This window comes from Salvelinus namaycush, chromosome 21, assembly GCF_016432855.1.
Source record: "Salvelinus namaycush isolate Seneca chromosome 21, SaNama_1.0, whole genome shotgun sequence".
NCBI classification, from domain to species: Eukaryota; Metazoa; Chordata; class Actinopteri; order Salmoniformes; family Salmonidae; genus Salvelinus; species Salvelinus namaycush.
Window position 1 is genome coordinate 38,942,234 of NC_052327.1, and position 17,310 is coordinate 38,959,543.

At 40.9% G+C, this 17,310-nt stretch overlaps 1 protein-coding gene across 1 annotated transcript in view; it reads right to left on the bottom strand.

The window, feature by feature from the left end:
* Positions 1-344: 344 nt before the first annotated feature.
* The window catches only part of LOC120066726 (WW domain-containing oxidoreductase-like), a 34,353-nt gene continuing 17,387 nt past the window's right edge, over positions 345-17,310 (bottom strand). Inside the window, exons 4-5 of the mRNA XM_039018188.1 lie at positions 15,825-15,994; positions 345-488 (exon numbers count right to left, since the gene is read on the bottom strand). Of these exons, the coding sequence (XP_038874116.1) occupies positions 352-488; positions 15,825-15,994 (307 nt within the window). The 3' untranslated portion in view covers positions 345-351. The remainder of the gene's footprint in view (positions 489-15,824; positions 15,995-17,310) is intronic.

Here is a 17,310-nt window from a genome sequence, read left to right on the forward strand (position 1 = left end):
CTCCAGCAGTGTGTACTGTATGTGTAGGTTAATAAAGCTCCAGCAGTGTGTACTGTATGTGTAGGTTAATAAAGCTCCAGCAGTGTGTACTGTATGTGCAGGTTAATAAAGCTCCAGCAGTGTGTACTGTATGTGTAGGTTAATAAAGCTCCAGCAGTGTGTACTGTATGTGTAGGTTAATAAAGCTCCAGCAGTGTGTATGTGTATGTTAATAAAGCTCCAGCAGTGTGTACTGTATGTGTAGGTTAATAAAGCTCCAGCAGTGTGTACTGTATGTGTAGGTTAATAAAGCTCCAGCAGTGTGTATGTGTAGGTTAATAAAGCTCCAGCAGTGTGTACTGTATGTGTAGGTTAATAAAACTCCAGCAGTGTGTGACTCACCCACTCCTGCTGTATGAGGCTGACAGCCTTGATGGCCTTGGAGAGATTCCTACAGGCCAGGATCACATGGGCCCCATGGAGGGCAAACGACTTGGCTGTCTCAAAACCTACACACAGAGAGGAGGTAGCAACAGGGGTAGGGAGAGAGGGAGAGAGAGATGTTTACACAGATTACACAGATCCACAAAAAATTAGAAAACAAACCCAATTTTGATAAACTCCCATATCTATTGGATGAAATACCACAGTGTGCCATCACACTGTGGTATTTGTGACTTGATTTGTGACTTGTTGCCACAAGAAAAGGGCAACCAGTGAAGAACAAACATCATTGTAAATGCACCCCATATTTATGTTTATTTGCACATCGTTACAACATTTGAAATGTCTTTATTATTTTGGAACTTCTGTGAGTGTAATGTTTACTGTTAATTTTTATTGTTTATTTCACTTTTGTTTATTATCTAGTTCACTTGCTTTGGCAATGTGTCCCATACCAATAAAGCCCTTGAATTGAATTGAATCGAGAGGAGGGGGCATGGAAGAGGGGAGCAACAGAGGGAGAGAAGATGGAGACAGAGAGAGGAGGGAGACGGAGGGAGTAATGCTTTAAAGATGGGTTATTTTGCGAGATAATTTGGAGATACTCCGGGAAATTGACTGTGAAGGGGAATAAGATGAGTTAGAAATTATATTAAACATAGATATGGATTCTATCACTGAGGAGGAAGCCAAAGGGTCTACTAGGGAAAGTTAATCATGTCTCTGTGAAGTGATGAAACTGATTGAATTAATGTGGTTCAGGACTTCACCCACTAGTCTCTGATACAGTTATAGGAAACCAAGCACACACCATTTCAGAAGTTATCCCTATCCACTGACTGAGAGAAACATGGAGATGCATATTGGTTGGAGTGATAATGCCGTATCAGTTCTGCTAGCAATAATAATAATGATGTTGATGATTAGGTTAACTACTGTAGTTATAGAGAAGACAACTAGAAAATCTGAACCATTCGACTGACTTGAGAAAAACTTCCATATAAAACCTTGGTGTGATATTCTAGCACTTCAAAGACTGACTGATAAAGACATTTACTACATCAAAAGAGTGGTTCTGATAGAAACTGGATTTATCAGTACAAGACTACTTCACGACTCCATCCAAATCATGTAGTCACGATAAAACGGACAAAAAAACAAGATAGAGACAGAAGTTAATTTCCAAATTGCCAGTCTAAATGGGTCATTTCAACCCAGAGGTAGAATTCATTTACGAGATTAACTTTTCCTTAAATCATGTTTTTATTTCCTGTTAAGATTGACTAACTTTCCCATCCGTGGATGTTGATATTAACAGTGTGCTATAAACCGTTCAGCATCCACTCAGTGGTACACTATCTCAATCATTTATACATCTTTAATAAACAGAAACACACACACACACACGGCATGCGCACACACACACAGACAGAGTGGTGAGTGACAGGCCGGTAGGGCAGGTTGATGCCCGCTAAGTGGTTGTGACAGAGAGGAGCTAAGAGAGGGAGTGGCAGACAGCCAGTGTCACAGCCAGCGTGGATTAAAACCAAACAGTAATTAGATTAGGTCTTAATCTGATTTTCATTAAACGGAGAACTAGGAGGCCTAATTGTGAGTGGTGTGTTAAAGAGTAATATCTATTAAAACTGCAAAATTGGAGTGGGATTTGAAGGTCTCGATGACACCTTATTAGGTGTAATGAAAAATGCGCCGCAACGCGTCCCCTCGCAGGAAAAGGACAGGAACATAATAACAAAATGAAAGAAGAGAAAGTGTTGCACTTTGACTTTGAGAAAATTGTAAATAAACACTTTTTAAAATGTTTTTGAACAGGCATAATTTTACATACCAAGTATCACAGAGCCTTGACACAAACATTTTCTCGCTCTCTCAGACTAGTTTTATAGTTGTTCAAATACCCCCACCAGTTCAAATACTAATATGTCAAATGGGAATGTTTGTCAAACAAAACATCTGATTTACCCTACATTATACAATGAACCAGACAGCAACAAACCCAAGGTTCTACTCATATTTACAAAGAATAAACAGCAGTCAGAACAGGAGGGCAGACATGCCTGCTACAGCTTAAACAATGATTATTCCATCCTTTCTAAATTGGACAAGAACACTGGCAGCTGGGTAAACAATGCCACCCCACACTCACTTGTTGTGTGTACCAAGCATGAAAGTGAAATTAATCGACACCAGTGTTTTCCATAATGGAGTACAAATTAGAATATGACAACAACAACAATATGGGCGAGGGAGCTGTGTTTTCTTCATGACAAATAACAAGGGCTTGGCATTAATTGTGAAATAACGAGAGTGGCGTTGGTTTACAAAGACTCCCCACCCTCAAGCCTGTGTTTCCTGTACGGAGGTGGTGTGGAGATTAGTTCCTGGTCAGGTGAACAACAGGGGGAGGTTATTTAGCGTTCCACTCAGACTGTAGAACATGACAGGAGGTCAGGCTCGGGTATGTTCAACTCAGGGATAATGAGAGGCCTACTCAACAGTAAGCGTTTAGACTTGGGAAAGACACACCACACTCTTAGGGCTGGTTTCCTGGACCCAGATTAAGACTACTTCAGGATTAAAAAGCATTTTCAACGGAGAATCTTCATTGAAAATGCTTATAATCCAGACTAGATCACTAGGAAATGAGGTCCAGAGAGTTACAGCAACTTTTCTCACTTTGAAGGTCCACAGCATCCATAAGTAAAATACTGTATTATTGTACAATCATTGAAAAATCTCTATAAAGCAGTGGATGGATGCTCTGCATGGTACATTAGGATCCTGGCCATCCTGATATCCCCAATAATGAGTGTGATTTAACGCTCTGTTTGTCCTGCGAGGCCCAACGCCCCTCTCCGTATTTCCTCCATACACAGGTGTATTGGCTCAGCCTAATGAGATCATTACCAGTAAACCTGTTTATTTGGCAAATGGAAAGCATTTTACTACAATGAACTGTGTTGATTTGGGCAAACAGAGCTAAAATCAGATCATTAAAACCCACAACGGTAAACATGTTTATTTGGCGAACAGATAACCTCCCTTGCCAGAAGATTCAGACCCTACCGTTATTCTTGTTTACACTGAGCTGCACTGAAGTCGGAAGCACTGGTCTATTTACCATTAGGCAGAAGAGGCGATTGCCTCACACCATCAAGGGGCCTCATGATCTGGGCATAAAAAAAATAGATACAAAAATAATAATTTCTCAGCTTGAGGTCTTCTCATGCTCCGCTGGTTACATAATAAATAAGTCATAAAACAATCCCCATCAAAATCTGTCTGTTTAAGATAGAGAAATATTTCTCTTGGGGCTACGTCTCAATCCCCCGCATCCGCTGATGTCGGCGGTGGAAGGTGGCCGAGCTACATCAGTATTTGTCAGGCCAGGAGACATCCCGAAAATCGGTCTTCTCACGAAAACATTGGTAGCGTACGAACGGTTTGGGCTACACAATTATATGACCCTCTATGGAAAGATGAGACTTACGAACGATGGTGTTCTCCGTTTTTCTCTATGACCCCCACAAGTGTCACTAGACTCATCTGAAGGTCCCGGGCTGAAAAATGAATGGAAGTGAATATGGCATTTCCACGTTAAAATATTATAAAAATAATTCTGAGCTTTCTTCTCTCTCTCACATACAGAACAGACACTTCAAAACATACTTCCTTTTGATAACATTTTGGACTGTTTTTCCATGTATGAATCTGTTATTAAATGCGTTTCTATGGGCTAATAGCGATAAGGCCAAATTCAATGTTTCATCAAATATATATATATTTTTATATCTAAAATTCCAAATCAAATAGCTAAATGATCCTTGGTATCTTTAAACAATTCCATACGTTAGCTTAGTAGAAACCCAGCCCTTAGACTAGGGGCAGGCACGTGCACATGCCTCTTTCCCCTTCCAGTCTCCAAAGGACCCCAAAATGATTTTTTTGTATACATTCTTTGTCATTGTTGTTCGGAATTCACTGCCCGCAAGTTGTTATCAAGTTCACCCCCCCAACCCCAACCCCAACCCGTCCGTTGGTTGGTTGCGCCTGTTGATCTGCCCTGTACGGCGCTCACATGCGCCCGGTATCCAAACATGCATGGCTTGAGAGATACGCTCACCATTCTAGTGTGTGTAGCTAGATACCTGGTTTAAATATGAACACTACTGCCGCAGCAGCATACCATTGATAACACTTGATTTAGCCTACAGCATCATCAATATTTGGTCTGCTTGGCTGATACGCGCAGCAGAGAGAGACAAAACGACAGAGAGGTAAATTACAATCAGTAAAAGAAATGGAGCTAGCTAACTAGCAGATTTACATCAATCATCAATATCAATGACCAGCTGATAGCCCAGCCTCTTTTCCCCATGTCAATCATGTCTTTAGGATGCACTGTTACTAGTTTGCTTACAATTTGTGGTGATGAGTGAGAGTGTTGTGAAATAAATAGACCAATGCTCAAAAATGTAAGCATCGTCTCTACAGAGTCAGTTGGTTATGAATTTTGACATATGAATTATGAAAGTATTGTATTTTTTCAAGCGGGAGGTGGCCTTTTTTCATTTTGAGCACCTGCACCCTGAAAGGTCTGTGCACGGCCCTGACTAGGGGAATACAATAAGCATTTATTTGGTAAAAGACAGGTGCTGCTGATAATACTGCCATTGTCGTCAAGGCAGAGGACATTTGTGGCCCATGTGTATATGTGTAGCCAATGTACTGTACTTGATGCTGTCTGGACATAAAAATGATAGCACGTCATACTCTTTCTGGCCAGACAGCATCAGATATATGGGCTACATACAGTAAGACAGAGGGGCGCTGTTTTGCTCGCTCAGATGCTTTCTCCGGTGAGATAGTTTCAGCCACTTGTGAATTGAATGGCAATCATGGTTACATTAAGACACTGTGAAGCCAGCGCGAGATATTGGTTCAGAAAACTTACCTCAATGCAGGGATGGGATATGCCACTGTACTCCAAACTGTACCTATATCCAAAACTAGCAGTATTTCAAGCTTCTCGACAGAGCAGTGTGGATAAAGGTGAAATTAGGAAAACAGTGACATATCTCATCCCTGCATTGAGGTGAATTTCCCGACCCATATCTCGGCCGTCTCCAAGGTGTCTTAATGTAACCATGATTGTGTTCCGACCCCAGCGCAGTGTAAACAAGCGTAACGGTAGGGTCGGTATCTTCTAGTAAATAACCTCCCTCTCTCTAGCCCCCAACTATCTCGTGCTCCTTCTCTTTCTCTACCATATCAACATTGTACAACATAATTCTTTACACCCCAACACCAGTCCACTAACAGTGTCAACTAAAAAGGTTTACACTCATTCTCTCGCTCTATAGAGAACTTCCACCTGCTCTAATGAACACTCAGCTCTCCCCAATTCCTAACTATTCTTACTGCAGTACCTCCTGTGCATCTCAACGATGAATACACCTGTTCCTACTCTAGAGTATTTTAAGCCCCAGAAGACTGGAGAATAGTCCACGCCTGCAATGAGGAGCGCTCTAATTCTCCTCCATTCCAACTGCAGCCTTTCCTTTACTGCCAGGGAGGTGGTGTCACCCCAAAAGTGGGATGTATGGTTTGTAATTACAGCCCAGGTGTAACTCTCTCTCTCTCTCTCTCTCTCTCTCTCTCTCTCTCTCTCTCTCTCACTCACTCATCAGAATCCCCCCCCCTACATAGCTTCATCGCCTCATCATCCCCAGACTGTAAACCTGATGGTTCCATAAACTACTTCACTACACACAATAACCCAGTCACCTTTCATTTGATTCCACTGAGGGCTTTAAGCACATATATGTATTCCATCCTTTCTCTCTAACCATTCCAGTTAAATTCTATTAGAACTGTAATCATTATCGAACCCTCTTGGCCTACAACGCAATTCCCTCGCATGTTACAACAGTTTGGGACTCCATTGTGAATTTCATCCAAGGTTAATAAAGTTGAATAATTTGACTAACCAACCATAACTGGTTCTCATTACGTAGCCAATAAACATCTTCCTCAGAGAGGACATGACATGCCAGTTGTAAAACCCTTCCATTTGCTCATTTATAATAACACCAGCCACGTCCAAGGAGACAGGGGACTTTACACAAGAGATTGTCCCACAGTGAAGATGTACACATACACACTCAAGCATGTTTGCACACATACAGTGTATACAGAGACACACACATGTCCGTTGCATCTTGTTATCCTCTACTTCCTCCCAGTCAGTCCCAGCATGAATAATGAATCCCCTCCTTACCAGGCGGTGGGCTTAACACATGGCTGGGCCGCTCTTTAAGGGCTCCTTATTCACAAACAGCAGTGGTGCAGTAAATACCAGGGCTTTGCTGCCAATTTAATGGCAGTTATGCTTAACAAATCTGCCTCAATCTAATGCTCACTCACAAAGCCTGGCTATGGGCTTAACCTGCACATTGAGCCTCCCTCCTGTTTCTCTCTCTCTCTCTCTCTCTCTCTCTCTCTCTCTCTCTCTCTCTCTCTCTCTCTCTCTCTCTCTCTCTCTCTCTCTCTCTCTCTCTCTCTCTCTCTCTCTCTCTCTCTCTCTCTCTCTCTCTCTCTCTCTCTCTCTCTCTCTCTCTCTCTCTCTCTCTCTCTCTCTCTCTCTCTCTCTCTCTCTCTCTCTCTCTCTCTCTCTCTCTCTCTCTCTCTCTCTCTCTCTCTCTCTCTGACTGCATCAGTTTAGTGAGCTGTCCTTCCAGAGAGAGGAGAGAGCAGGCCTAGCTCATAATCCACACAACACAGGGATCAACAAAAACACCGAACAATAACACTCTTTCATGAATAACAAATAACATTCAAAGACCTAAAACGCCAAGGGAATGATGTTTAGAGATAGGATGATCATATTATACACTACCGTTCAAAAGTTTGGGGTCACTTAGAAATGTCCTTGTTTTTTAAAGAAAATCACATTTCTTGTCCATTAAAATAACATCAAATTGACCATAAATACAGTGTAGACATTGTTAATGTTGTCAATGACTATTGTAGCTGGAAACGGCAGATTTTTTAATGGTATATCTACATAGGCGTACAGAGGCCCATTATCAGCAACCATCACTCCTGTGTTCCAATGCCACATTGTGTTAACTAATCCAAGTTTATCATTTTAAAAGGCTAATTGATCATTAGAAAACCCTTTTGCAATTATGTTAGCACAGTTGAAAACTGTTGTCCTGATAAAAGAAGCAATAAAACTGTCCTTCTTTAGACTAGTTGAGTATCTGGAGTATCAGTATTTATGGGTTCGATTACAGGTTCAAAATGGCTGGAAACAAGAATAGACTGAATCTCATCAGTCTATTCTTGTTCTGAGAAATTAAGGCTATTCCATGCAATAAATTGCCAAGAAACTGGAGATCTCGTACAACGCTGTGTACTACTCCCTTCACAGAACAGTGCAAACTGGCTCTAACCAGAATAGAAAGAGGAGTGGGAGGCCCCGGTGCACAACTGAGCAAGAGGACAAGTACATTAGAGTGTCTAGTTTGAGAAACAGCTGCCTCACAAGTCCTCAACTGGCAGCTTCATTAAATAGTACCTGCAAAATACCAGTCTCAACGTCAACAGTGAAGAGGCGACTCCGGGATGATGGCCTTCTAGGCAGAGTTGCAAAGAAAAAGCCATATCTCAGACTGGCCAATAAAAATAAAAGATTAAGATGAGCAAAAGAACACACAGACACTGGACAGAGGAACTCTGCTTAGACAGCAAGCATCCCGGAGTCGCCTCTTCACTGTTGACGTTGAGACTGGGGTTTTGCAGGTACTATTTAATGAAGCTGCCAGTTGAGGACTTGTGAGGCAGCTGTTTCTCAAACTAGACACTCTAATGCACTTGTCCTCTTGCTGGACTGGGGACTGGGGACTGGGGACTGGGGACTGGGGAAAGCTGTTTAGGGACAATTCTCTGCATGTTTAGAGAAACAACTGAGCTAGAGTACCTGTAAACCAGCAATCTAAAAATGTCCTCTATAAAATCTTGAAATTTACCAAACCAAAACCACAAATCATGCACACAAAAATCTATGTCATGACAGTGAAATTAAATGTTCTTGAAATCAACTTGATAAAAAATGTATTAATCAAATTGATTAAAATAATAAGAATCCAATAATCCTTTAACCGAAGTCTTATTTGTGGAGCCAGTCATGACGGATATGAATGGGTAGTTGTCTCTACATCTAGTCCTGCTGTAGTGAGACAGAGGGTTGCTAGGACCATAACTAACCATAACTTATTATATTATCAAGTTAATAACAAGACACCACAGAGACCAACAGCCCTCACCTGAACACACACAGGTTCTATAGAGTATCTAGTGTACACATGTAACACTGTATATGGATGTAGATATTTAGTACAAATATATGCTTTGCCTCATTCACATGTTCTATCCTCCCTATTGAAGATATGGCAGAAACAAAACCTTTCACGGTGTAGAGATTGGATGAGAATAGCCAAAACAGGACATGTTCACAGGTGTGAACACGCAGAGGACAAAGTGTTGACAGCTAGCAGGTTTAGTGTTATGAAGAACTAAAAATACAAAGATACTGACGGGCTCTCAAGTTTTTAACAGACTGAACACACACCTCCCCTGGACCATGCAGTACCACTACAAGTATTGCTAACAATATTCTAATTAAGTTAAATAAGTTGTCCTTTGCTGCACCCAGTGATGGTAGCCCTTTAAGGACAAACAGTACAGTGGACCCTTGGCCAGTAAATGTACAGTAACCGTGTAGCGTTAGTCAGTTGGTTGAGTGAAGGAAGGAAAGAACAGGAGCTGTTAATGGGTTTGGATGAGAGGCCTGAGGCAGGATTACAGTCCCTACAGGATCAATGGTACACACATACAGGTGGACCTGAGGACTAGAGGAGACTACCTCTACACACAGAGACAGAGACAGAGAGAGAGACAGCGAGAGAGAGAGTCCACAAAATGAGGTGGAAACTGAGCTCCTAACCTCCTGCCAAATGTATGACCATATTAGAGACACATATTTCCCTCAGATTACACAGACCTACAACGAATTCGAAAACAAATCCAATTTTGATAAACTCCCATATCTACTGGGTGAAATACCACAGTGTGCATCACAGCAGCAAGATTTGTGACTTGTTGCCACAAGAAAATGGCAACCAGTGAAGTGTTTATTTATTTTCCCTTTTGTACATCGTTACAACACTGTATATAGACACATTTCTTTATTCTTTTGGAACTTTTGTTTATTATCTATTTCACTTGCTTTGACAATGTTATATGTTTCCCATGCCAATAAAGCCCTTTGAATTTAATTGAGAGAGACAGAGGGAAGAAACAGAAAGAGAGAGATAGAGAGACAGAGGGAAGAAACAGAAAGAGAGAGATAGAGAGACAGAGGGAAGAAACAGACAGACAGACAGACAGACAGACAGACAGACAGACAGACAGACAGACAGACAGACAGACAGACAGACAGACAGACAGACAGACAGACAGACAGACAGACAGACAGACAGACAGACAGACAGAGCAAAAGAGAGAAAGAAAGAAAGAGAGAAAGAGAGAAAGAAAGAAAGAAAGAAAGAAAGAAAGAAAGAAAGAAAGAAAGAAAGAAAGAAAGAAAGAAAGAAAGAAAGAAAGAAAGAAAGAAAGAAAGAGAGAGAGGAGCCAAGGAGGGCCTACAGAAGCAACTAGATCTTCTGCAAAGATTCTGTCAGACTTGGGCCCAGACGGTGAATCTCAGTAAGACAAAAATAATGGTGTTCCTAAAACAGTTCAGTTGCCATGACAAAAGCTCTATCTAGACACCGTTGCCCTAGAGCACACAAATAATTATACCTACCTCAGCCTAAACATAAACACAACAGGTAACTTACACAAGGCTGTGAGCAATCTAAGAGACAAGGCAAGAAGGGCCTTCTATGCCATCAAAAGGAACATAAAACTCGACATCCCAAATAGGATCTGGCAAAGCAATACTTCAATCAGTTTTATACAACTGGTGGGTCTAATCCTGAATGCTGATTGGTTAAAACTGCATTCCAGCCAGTGTCTATTCCACAAGTTACCACCGGCTAAATCTATGACGTTAAAATGCCTATTTACTCTGTTCCATCTGACTGTGCAATCCACTGTCTCATCAGCCCAGCCAGGCACTTTATAAACTTGATCTCCACTATAAATAGCATCTAGACGTTATCTCACATTTCTTTAAGACTAACATTTCATTTTCACCACGGAGATTTGTATAAACCTTTCGGTCTGTATCTCCAACATTTGCAACATTGTTTCAATATTCAAATTCGATCTCCTGCTGTCCCATAGTAATGAACGTGTCGGAAGTCGGGATGAGACAGACAGGCAGGCAGCATTTCTCAGCCAGTCGAAATCATGAATCTGCTGGCATAATTTTTATGGATATATACAAAAAAAGGTCAATTGAAAAAAGGTCAAAAGAAACGCAGCTAATTTGCAGTCTTTCCAGCTTCAGTTTGAAATGTTTATGTTACTGTAGCTGTGTTGTTGGCAAACTCCTCTGAACAACAGTGTCCTGACGAGTGAGAAAATTTTTATGCAAGGCGAAATCGCGCCTCATTAGCTCATTGTTATGGATGTATCCAAATAAATGTCACTAGAAAACAGCTTAAACAAATGAAAACGGAGCTACTTTGCTGTTATTCTGGCTGCACTTTTTGACGTGACTAAGTTATCTGTAGTTGGCTAGCTAACAAGGGATAAGAACATTGCCAGCCAGAATGGCAATGGAACATCCATAGATATAGATATAAATAGATACAGAACAAAATGACTGAACGACTGGGTCACGTCTCTAGCAACCCTAGATTTGTGTCAAGACTACATCTTGTGGAAGGATGAAATATTATGAATAAATTTATCAAAATAATGTTTTTAATGAAAATATGTCAATCATTATTTTGGCAACCCGTTGTATAAAAGTGATAATGCCCTCGAAGCCGGTGTTTAGAGGATATATTTGTCACACCTTCCTTGTGATTGTCTCCACCCCCTCCAGGTGTCGCGTATTATCTCCGGTGTATATATCCCTGTTTCCTGTCTCTCTGTGCCAGTTCGTCTTGTTTGCCAAGTCAACCAGCGGTTTTCCTTGCTCCTATTTTTCCCCCAGTCTCTTTTGGTTCTAGTCCTCCTGGTTTCGGCCCTTGCCTGTCCTGACTCCGAACCCGCCTGTCTGACCACTCTGCCTGTTCTGACTACCAGCCTGCCTATCCCCTTGTACTGTTTGGACTCTGATCTGGTTACTGAACCCCTGCCTGGCCTGACCTCGAGACTGCCCTTCGCCTGGTACTGATTTAGACTCTGACCCGGTTTATGAACTTCCGCCTGTCCCGAACCTTTCTTTTGCCTACCCCTTGGATAAATAAATATCGGAGCTCAACCTTCTGCTTCCTGTGTCTGCATTTGGGTCTCGCCTTGTGTCCTTATAATATTGGGCCTAACAACACCCATGCCAATATATCCTCCAAACACCGGCTTCTCGGGCATTATCACTTAAATAGAACCCATTGCCCCCTATGGTTGTGAGGTCTGGGGTCCACTCACCAATTAAGAATTCACAATATGAGACAAACACCCAATTGAGATGCATGCAGAATTCTACAAAAATATACTTTGTGTACAACGCAAAACATCAAACAATGCATGCAGAGTAGAATTAAGACTATACCCGCTAGTTATCAACATCCAGAAAAGAGCTATTCAATTCTACAACCACCGAGGAAGCGCTACCCAGACATTCCACCACAAAGCCCTTATCTACAGAGAGAGTAACCTAGAGAAGAGTCCCCTCAGCCAGCTGGAAAGAATCAACCAAAAAACTGAGCAAATTGGTATGCTATCTGGCCCGAAACATAGAGTGCACAGTGGCAGAATACCTCACCACTGTGACTGACCCAAAATTAAGACAATAGCCTTGCTATTGAGAGAAGTCACCATAGGCAGACCTGGCTCTCAAGAGAAGACAGGATATGTCTCCACTGTCCACAAAATGAGGTGGAAACTGAGCTGCACTTCCTGACCTCCTGCCCAATGTATGACCACATTAGAGACACATATTTCCCTCAGATTTCATAGACCCACAAAGAATTTTAAAACAGGTCAAACATTGATAAACTCCCATATGTGAAATACCACAATTTGCCATCACAGCAGCAAGATTTGTGGCCATTTGCCATGACAAAAGGGCAACCAGTGGAGTACAAACATTGTAAATACTACCAATATTTATCTGTTTACTTATCTTCTACTATTTCGTACTACAACTACAGTATTTGCACATTGCTAAAACATAGCTGATAATATAACACTTGAAATGTCTATCTTTTTTAAACCTTTGAGTGCAATGTTTATTGTTAATTTCTAAGAGTTTTTTGTTGATATTGTTAAATTAGTTTATTCTCACATTTGTTGATTGTTTATTTCACTTGCTTTAGCAATGTAAATCAAATTAAATATAATCAAACTTTATTTGTCACATGCGCCAAATACAACAAGTGTAGACCTTACTGTGAAATGCTTACTTACAAGCCCTTAACCAACAGTGCAGTTCAAGAAGAGTTAAGAAACTATTTACCAAATATACTAAAGTTAAAAAAAAAAAAATTAAGTTACACAATAACGAGGCTATATACAGGGGTACCGGTACCGAGTCAGTGTGCGGGGGTACAGGTTAGTTGAGGTAATTTGTACATGTAGGTAGGGGTGACGTGACTATGCATTGATAATAAACAGTGAGTAGCAGCAGTATACAAACAAACGTTTAAACATATGTTTCCCATGCCGATAAAGCCCCTTTTAAATGAATTGAGAGAGAGAGAGAAAGAGCGAGAAGGTGAGATCGGCTAACAGCGACCATTCATTTCCATTACCGCAATTAAAGACCAAATAGGAGTTCTTACTGGTTTTTAAATGAAAAAGGAGAGAGGGAGAAAAGAAGACTAATGCCGTAAGCTGAGACACACCACATCCCTGTATCGCCTTCCAGCAATATTACTAGAGCCTATTCGGGCCTGTTAACAACACCATACCGCATTACATTTCATGCATAAATGGCCCCATATATGTACAATCCCCATGCATTAAGAGCTAAATTAACACAATAAATAATAGCCAGCTATAGTGACAAATAATTGTCCTCAAATTTCATGTTAAAACAATTCTGTTGAACAAATGAAAATAGCCTTGACATTAGGATTGAAACACAACTGATGCAATTTAAATTCCCACTGTGTCTAGTCAATTGGCATAAGCACATTTCACATGTGGACCATGAGGATGTCAAGGGAGCTCGCTGCTGGTGGCAATTACTATTGGCATACTGTTCATTATAGCAGGATAATTCATATTCAGTACACTGGGAGACAAGTGGAGGATAAAGGTTATGTAAATATGTGTTCATTAGGCATTGACACTGCAATACAAACATTACAATTTAGACAATATTTGTAATAATATCAATGGGTTATTTCATTTATAATTGTGTTTGATCATTTTCAATGAAAAACAAGAACCCTATCACAGGGGAAAATAAATTACAGACCGGATGCAATGCATCACGGTTAATCAGAATCAATAGACCAGCAGCGAAACTTTGTTAAAATATCAAAGTGTGTTTTTGATACGTTAGATATTCTGTATTTTAAGAGAAACAAGGGGACTGATGAGTGTAAAGATCGGTGTATTATTCAGATCGCCACATTGCACCTGAAAGAGCTTCTGTGCCCTCTTTTGGAGGAATAAAAAACACCATCTCACTCACTGGAAAGTGTCTCGTAAGAGGACTATGTTACAGGTAATAAGCTACATCAGCTTTATCCATTTGACAAAATATGTTTTGTGACAGAAGGCCTATATGTTTTTGCATTTGACAAGTTAATTTTTTCCTGGCAAAAGTTGTTTCTCTCGAATGACTTGCACATGATAGCCAGAGTTTAGCCCTTTATTCTACCCTGTATGCTATCCTTGTTGTTTTGATCCTTCTTGAAAATAACCAGGTACAAACTTGACTGTGTTGCAGAACCTCTGGCCCAAAGTAATATATACTAAAAAGTAATTAAGTGTGGGAAGCTGAGGTAGTCTGCAACCGCATGAGTTCAGTCACGGTCTGAAGTCATTATAAATCTGAAAACAGCAACACTGTTTTACAACCATCTCTAGTGATATACTCACTCCATTTACAAAGCTAGAACTTTAGGAGAGAGGAATGATTTGAATATAAAGACAATTAACGATTTTATGTTTGTTTAATTTTCCTCGCGCTGTCGTTATCTCCCTGCAACTGAAGCGGCGACTGTGGATAAATGTCTGCTACTTGTGTTCATTTACACAGAGAAATACATTTGTTTCCAGGGCCATTATACAGTGAGCCATGCATTTTCTCCCCACAAATGGCCATCATTCATTACAGTTAACAATGACATCCAATTCAGCTCGGTTAACCCTTTACACTTGTGGGAATTGGCCTGTGCGGCTAGGCCTAAATTGAAATGTTTCTTACAGAAGAAAAGCTTATGCAAAAGCATGGTAGCAATTGAACGGGAACGGTTTGGAGATTATGGGAAAAGTATTAGACTAAAGTTGAGGACACAACTGTTCACCTGACACAAGACTGAATCCAAACATTACACTGTTGATTTTTATGTGCATTTTACATTTACTGTACTTTTCACTGCATTTGTTGATAACGAAATCTAAAAATACTCTGGATACATTCAGTAACATGTTAAGACTATTCCTGGGGAATGTGGGGTAGGTGCAACATAAGATAAAAACATGAGAAGGGTTTGAGTGAGAGGACTAACTGGTGTCCAAGTGGCCACACACCTCTCTAAAGTGTGCACAGCTCATAAGTCATTTCAATGCACCTTCATGACTCAAAGAAGTCTTCAACTATAAGGTGCTTTTTTTAACTCTCCTAGCTGTGCCGTTGAGGAACTAGAGCAAGCACACTTGCAGTTTTTTGTTTGGAACACAGCCCTGCATCCTCACCATCACACAATTACAATTACTATCTGCCATTTTCAACCCGGATACAGGTATGAGTGAAAAGTGCTACTGACCTTCAATACAATCATGTTGGGTATTAGTGAATGACTTGTTCAGTCTAAGTGTAACATTTCATAATGTTTATGAATGCCTGGTTTTAAAGGCATACAATGAGGGGGACGACAGAGAAGCACTGTCAGGACCGGACAAAAAAATGTGTGGTACAACACCCCCACCTACTGGTGAAATAATGAAGGTGCACTTAACTCTATTGAGGCATAAATAACTTAACTACACACAGGCACATGTGCATACACACACACAAAACTCACCGATGCCAGAGTTTCCCCCGGTGATGAGGACCACCCTGTCTGAGAGGTCACGACCCTGCAGGATCTCCAGGGCTGCAGTATTCCCATCGTAACGCTTTGGCTTCACCAGCACGTCCTCCACAGTGAACGCCTGCCGCGGGTCAAAGTAGGTCTTCCTCTTGTTAATGTGACTGTTAGTGAAGGGGCAGGGAAATAGGGGAGAGAAAGAGAGAAGGGTGAAGGAGTAGATTGTATGTTGTATTTTTTACCAAATGAAATACCCAAGTTCAGATGAGACAAGACGACACTAAGCTAAGTGGTTGTGCGGATGCTCAAACAGGTCCCTCTCTACCAGAACAAGGCCTCATGAACAGTCTCAGGCAGAAAGTGGGGAATAGTTAGGCTGCTCACAGCCATGGGTCTACTTTACACCAGTGGGGAGATTTCAAATCAAATCGTATTCGTCACATGCGCTGAATACAACAGACCTTACCATGAAATGCTTACTTACAAGCCCTTAAACAGCAATGCAGGATTTTTTTTAAGTAAGTAAGAAAATATTTGCAAAAATAAAGTAAAAAAAAACAAAACACAATACCGGTACCGGTACCGAGTCAATGTGTAGGGGTACAGGTTAGTTTAGTTTAGTTTATTAATTCAACCATTTTAAAAAAACAAGCACACATAAAACTTAAAAGCCATACATGCACATGAATAAAATCATCGAGGATAACACGCAATAAAGTCTGGGACTTATTTCCATTGTGGTCCTCTTGAGACAAGATGGCTAGACAAGATCGAACACAGTGTGGCAGTGAAATAATAAAACAAAAACATAACAGAAGAACATCTATCTCATCATTCCAGTTACATCATAGGGGTTATTCATATGGGCACAGAGGACATCAAACATATTTTTACTTTATTTTTAAAGCTGTCCAGAGAGGATGTTGTTTTTATGGGCAGAGGCAACTCATTCCATTCTGAGGCTCCAGTATACAAGAAAGTACCTTTCCCAGCATTACTCCTGAACCTGTATAAGCACACATCAGCAACACCTAATCTGGTGCTGTGATTGTGTGCATACCTAACACGAGGAAAGTAGTCACTTAAATATCTGGGCGCAGGACCATAAATACTCCTGTAAACCAAACCTAGTCTAACCTGGGACACCCTAGCCTCAACAGGCAGCCAGTTTAGTTCCTGAAAGCGTGGGAGTGAATTATACATTTGGGGACAGACATGAGTGAATGGATACAGGCTGGTAAAAACAGCTGAACACTAAAACAGACAACAGGAAGAGAAGGCGACACATAGGCGCCTAGGACAACTGGACACACTAATGATAGAAGAGACACATAGTCTGCTGCTTCTAATAAAGGCAAACATAACAAAGAGTACATTAACACACTAATGATATAGGGGCACATAGTCTGCTGACATTAACACACTAATGATAGAGGGACACATAGTCTGCTGACATTAACACACTAATGATAGAGGGACA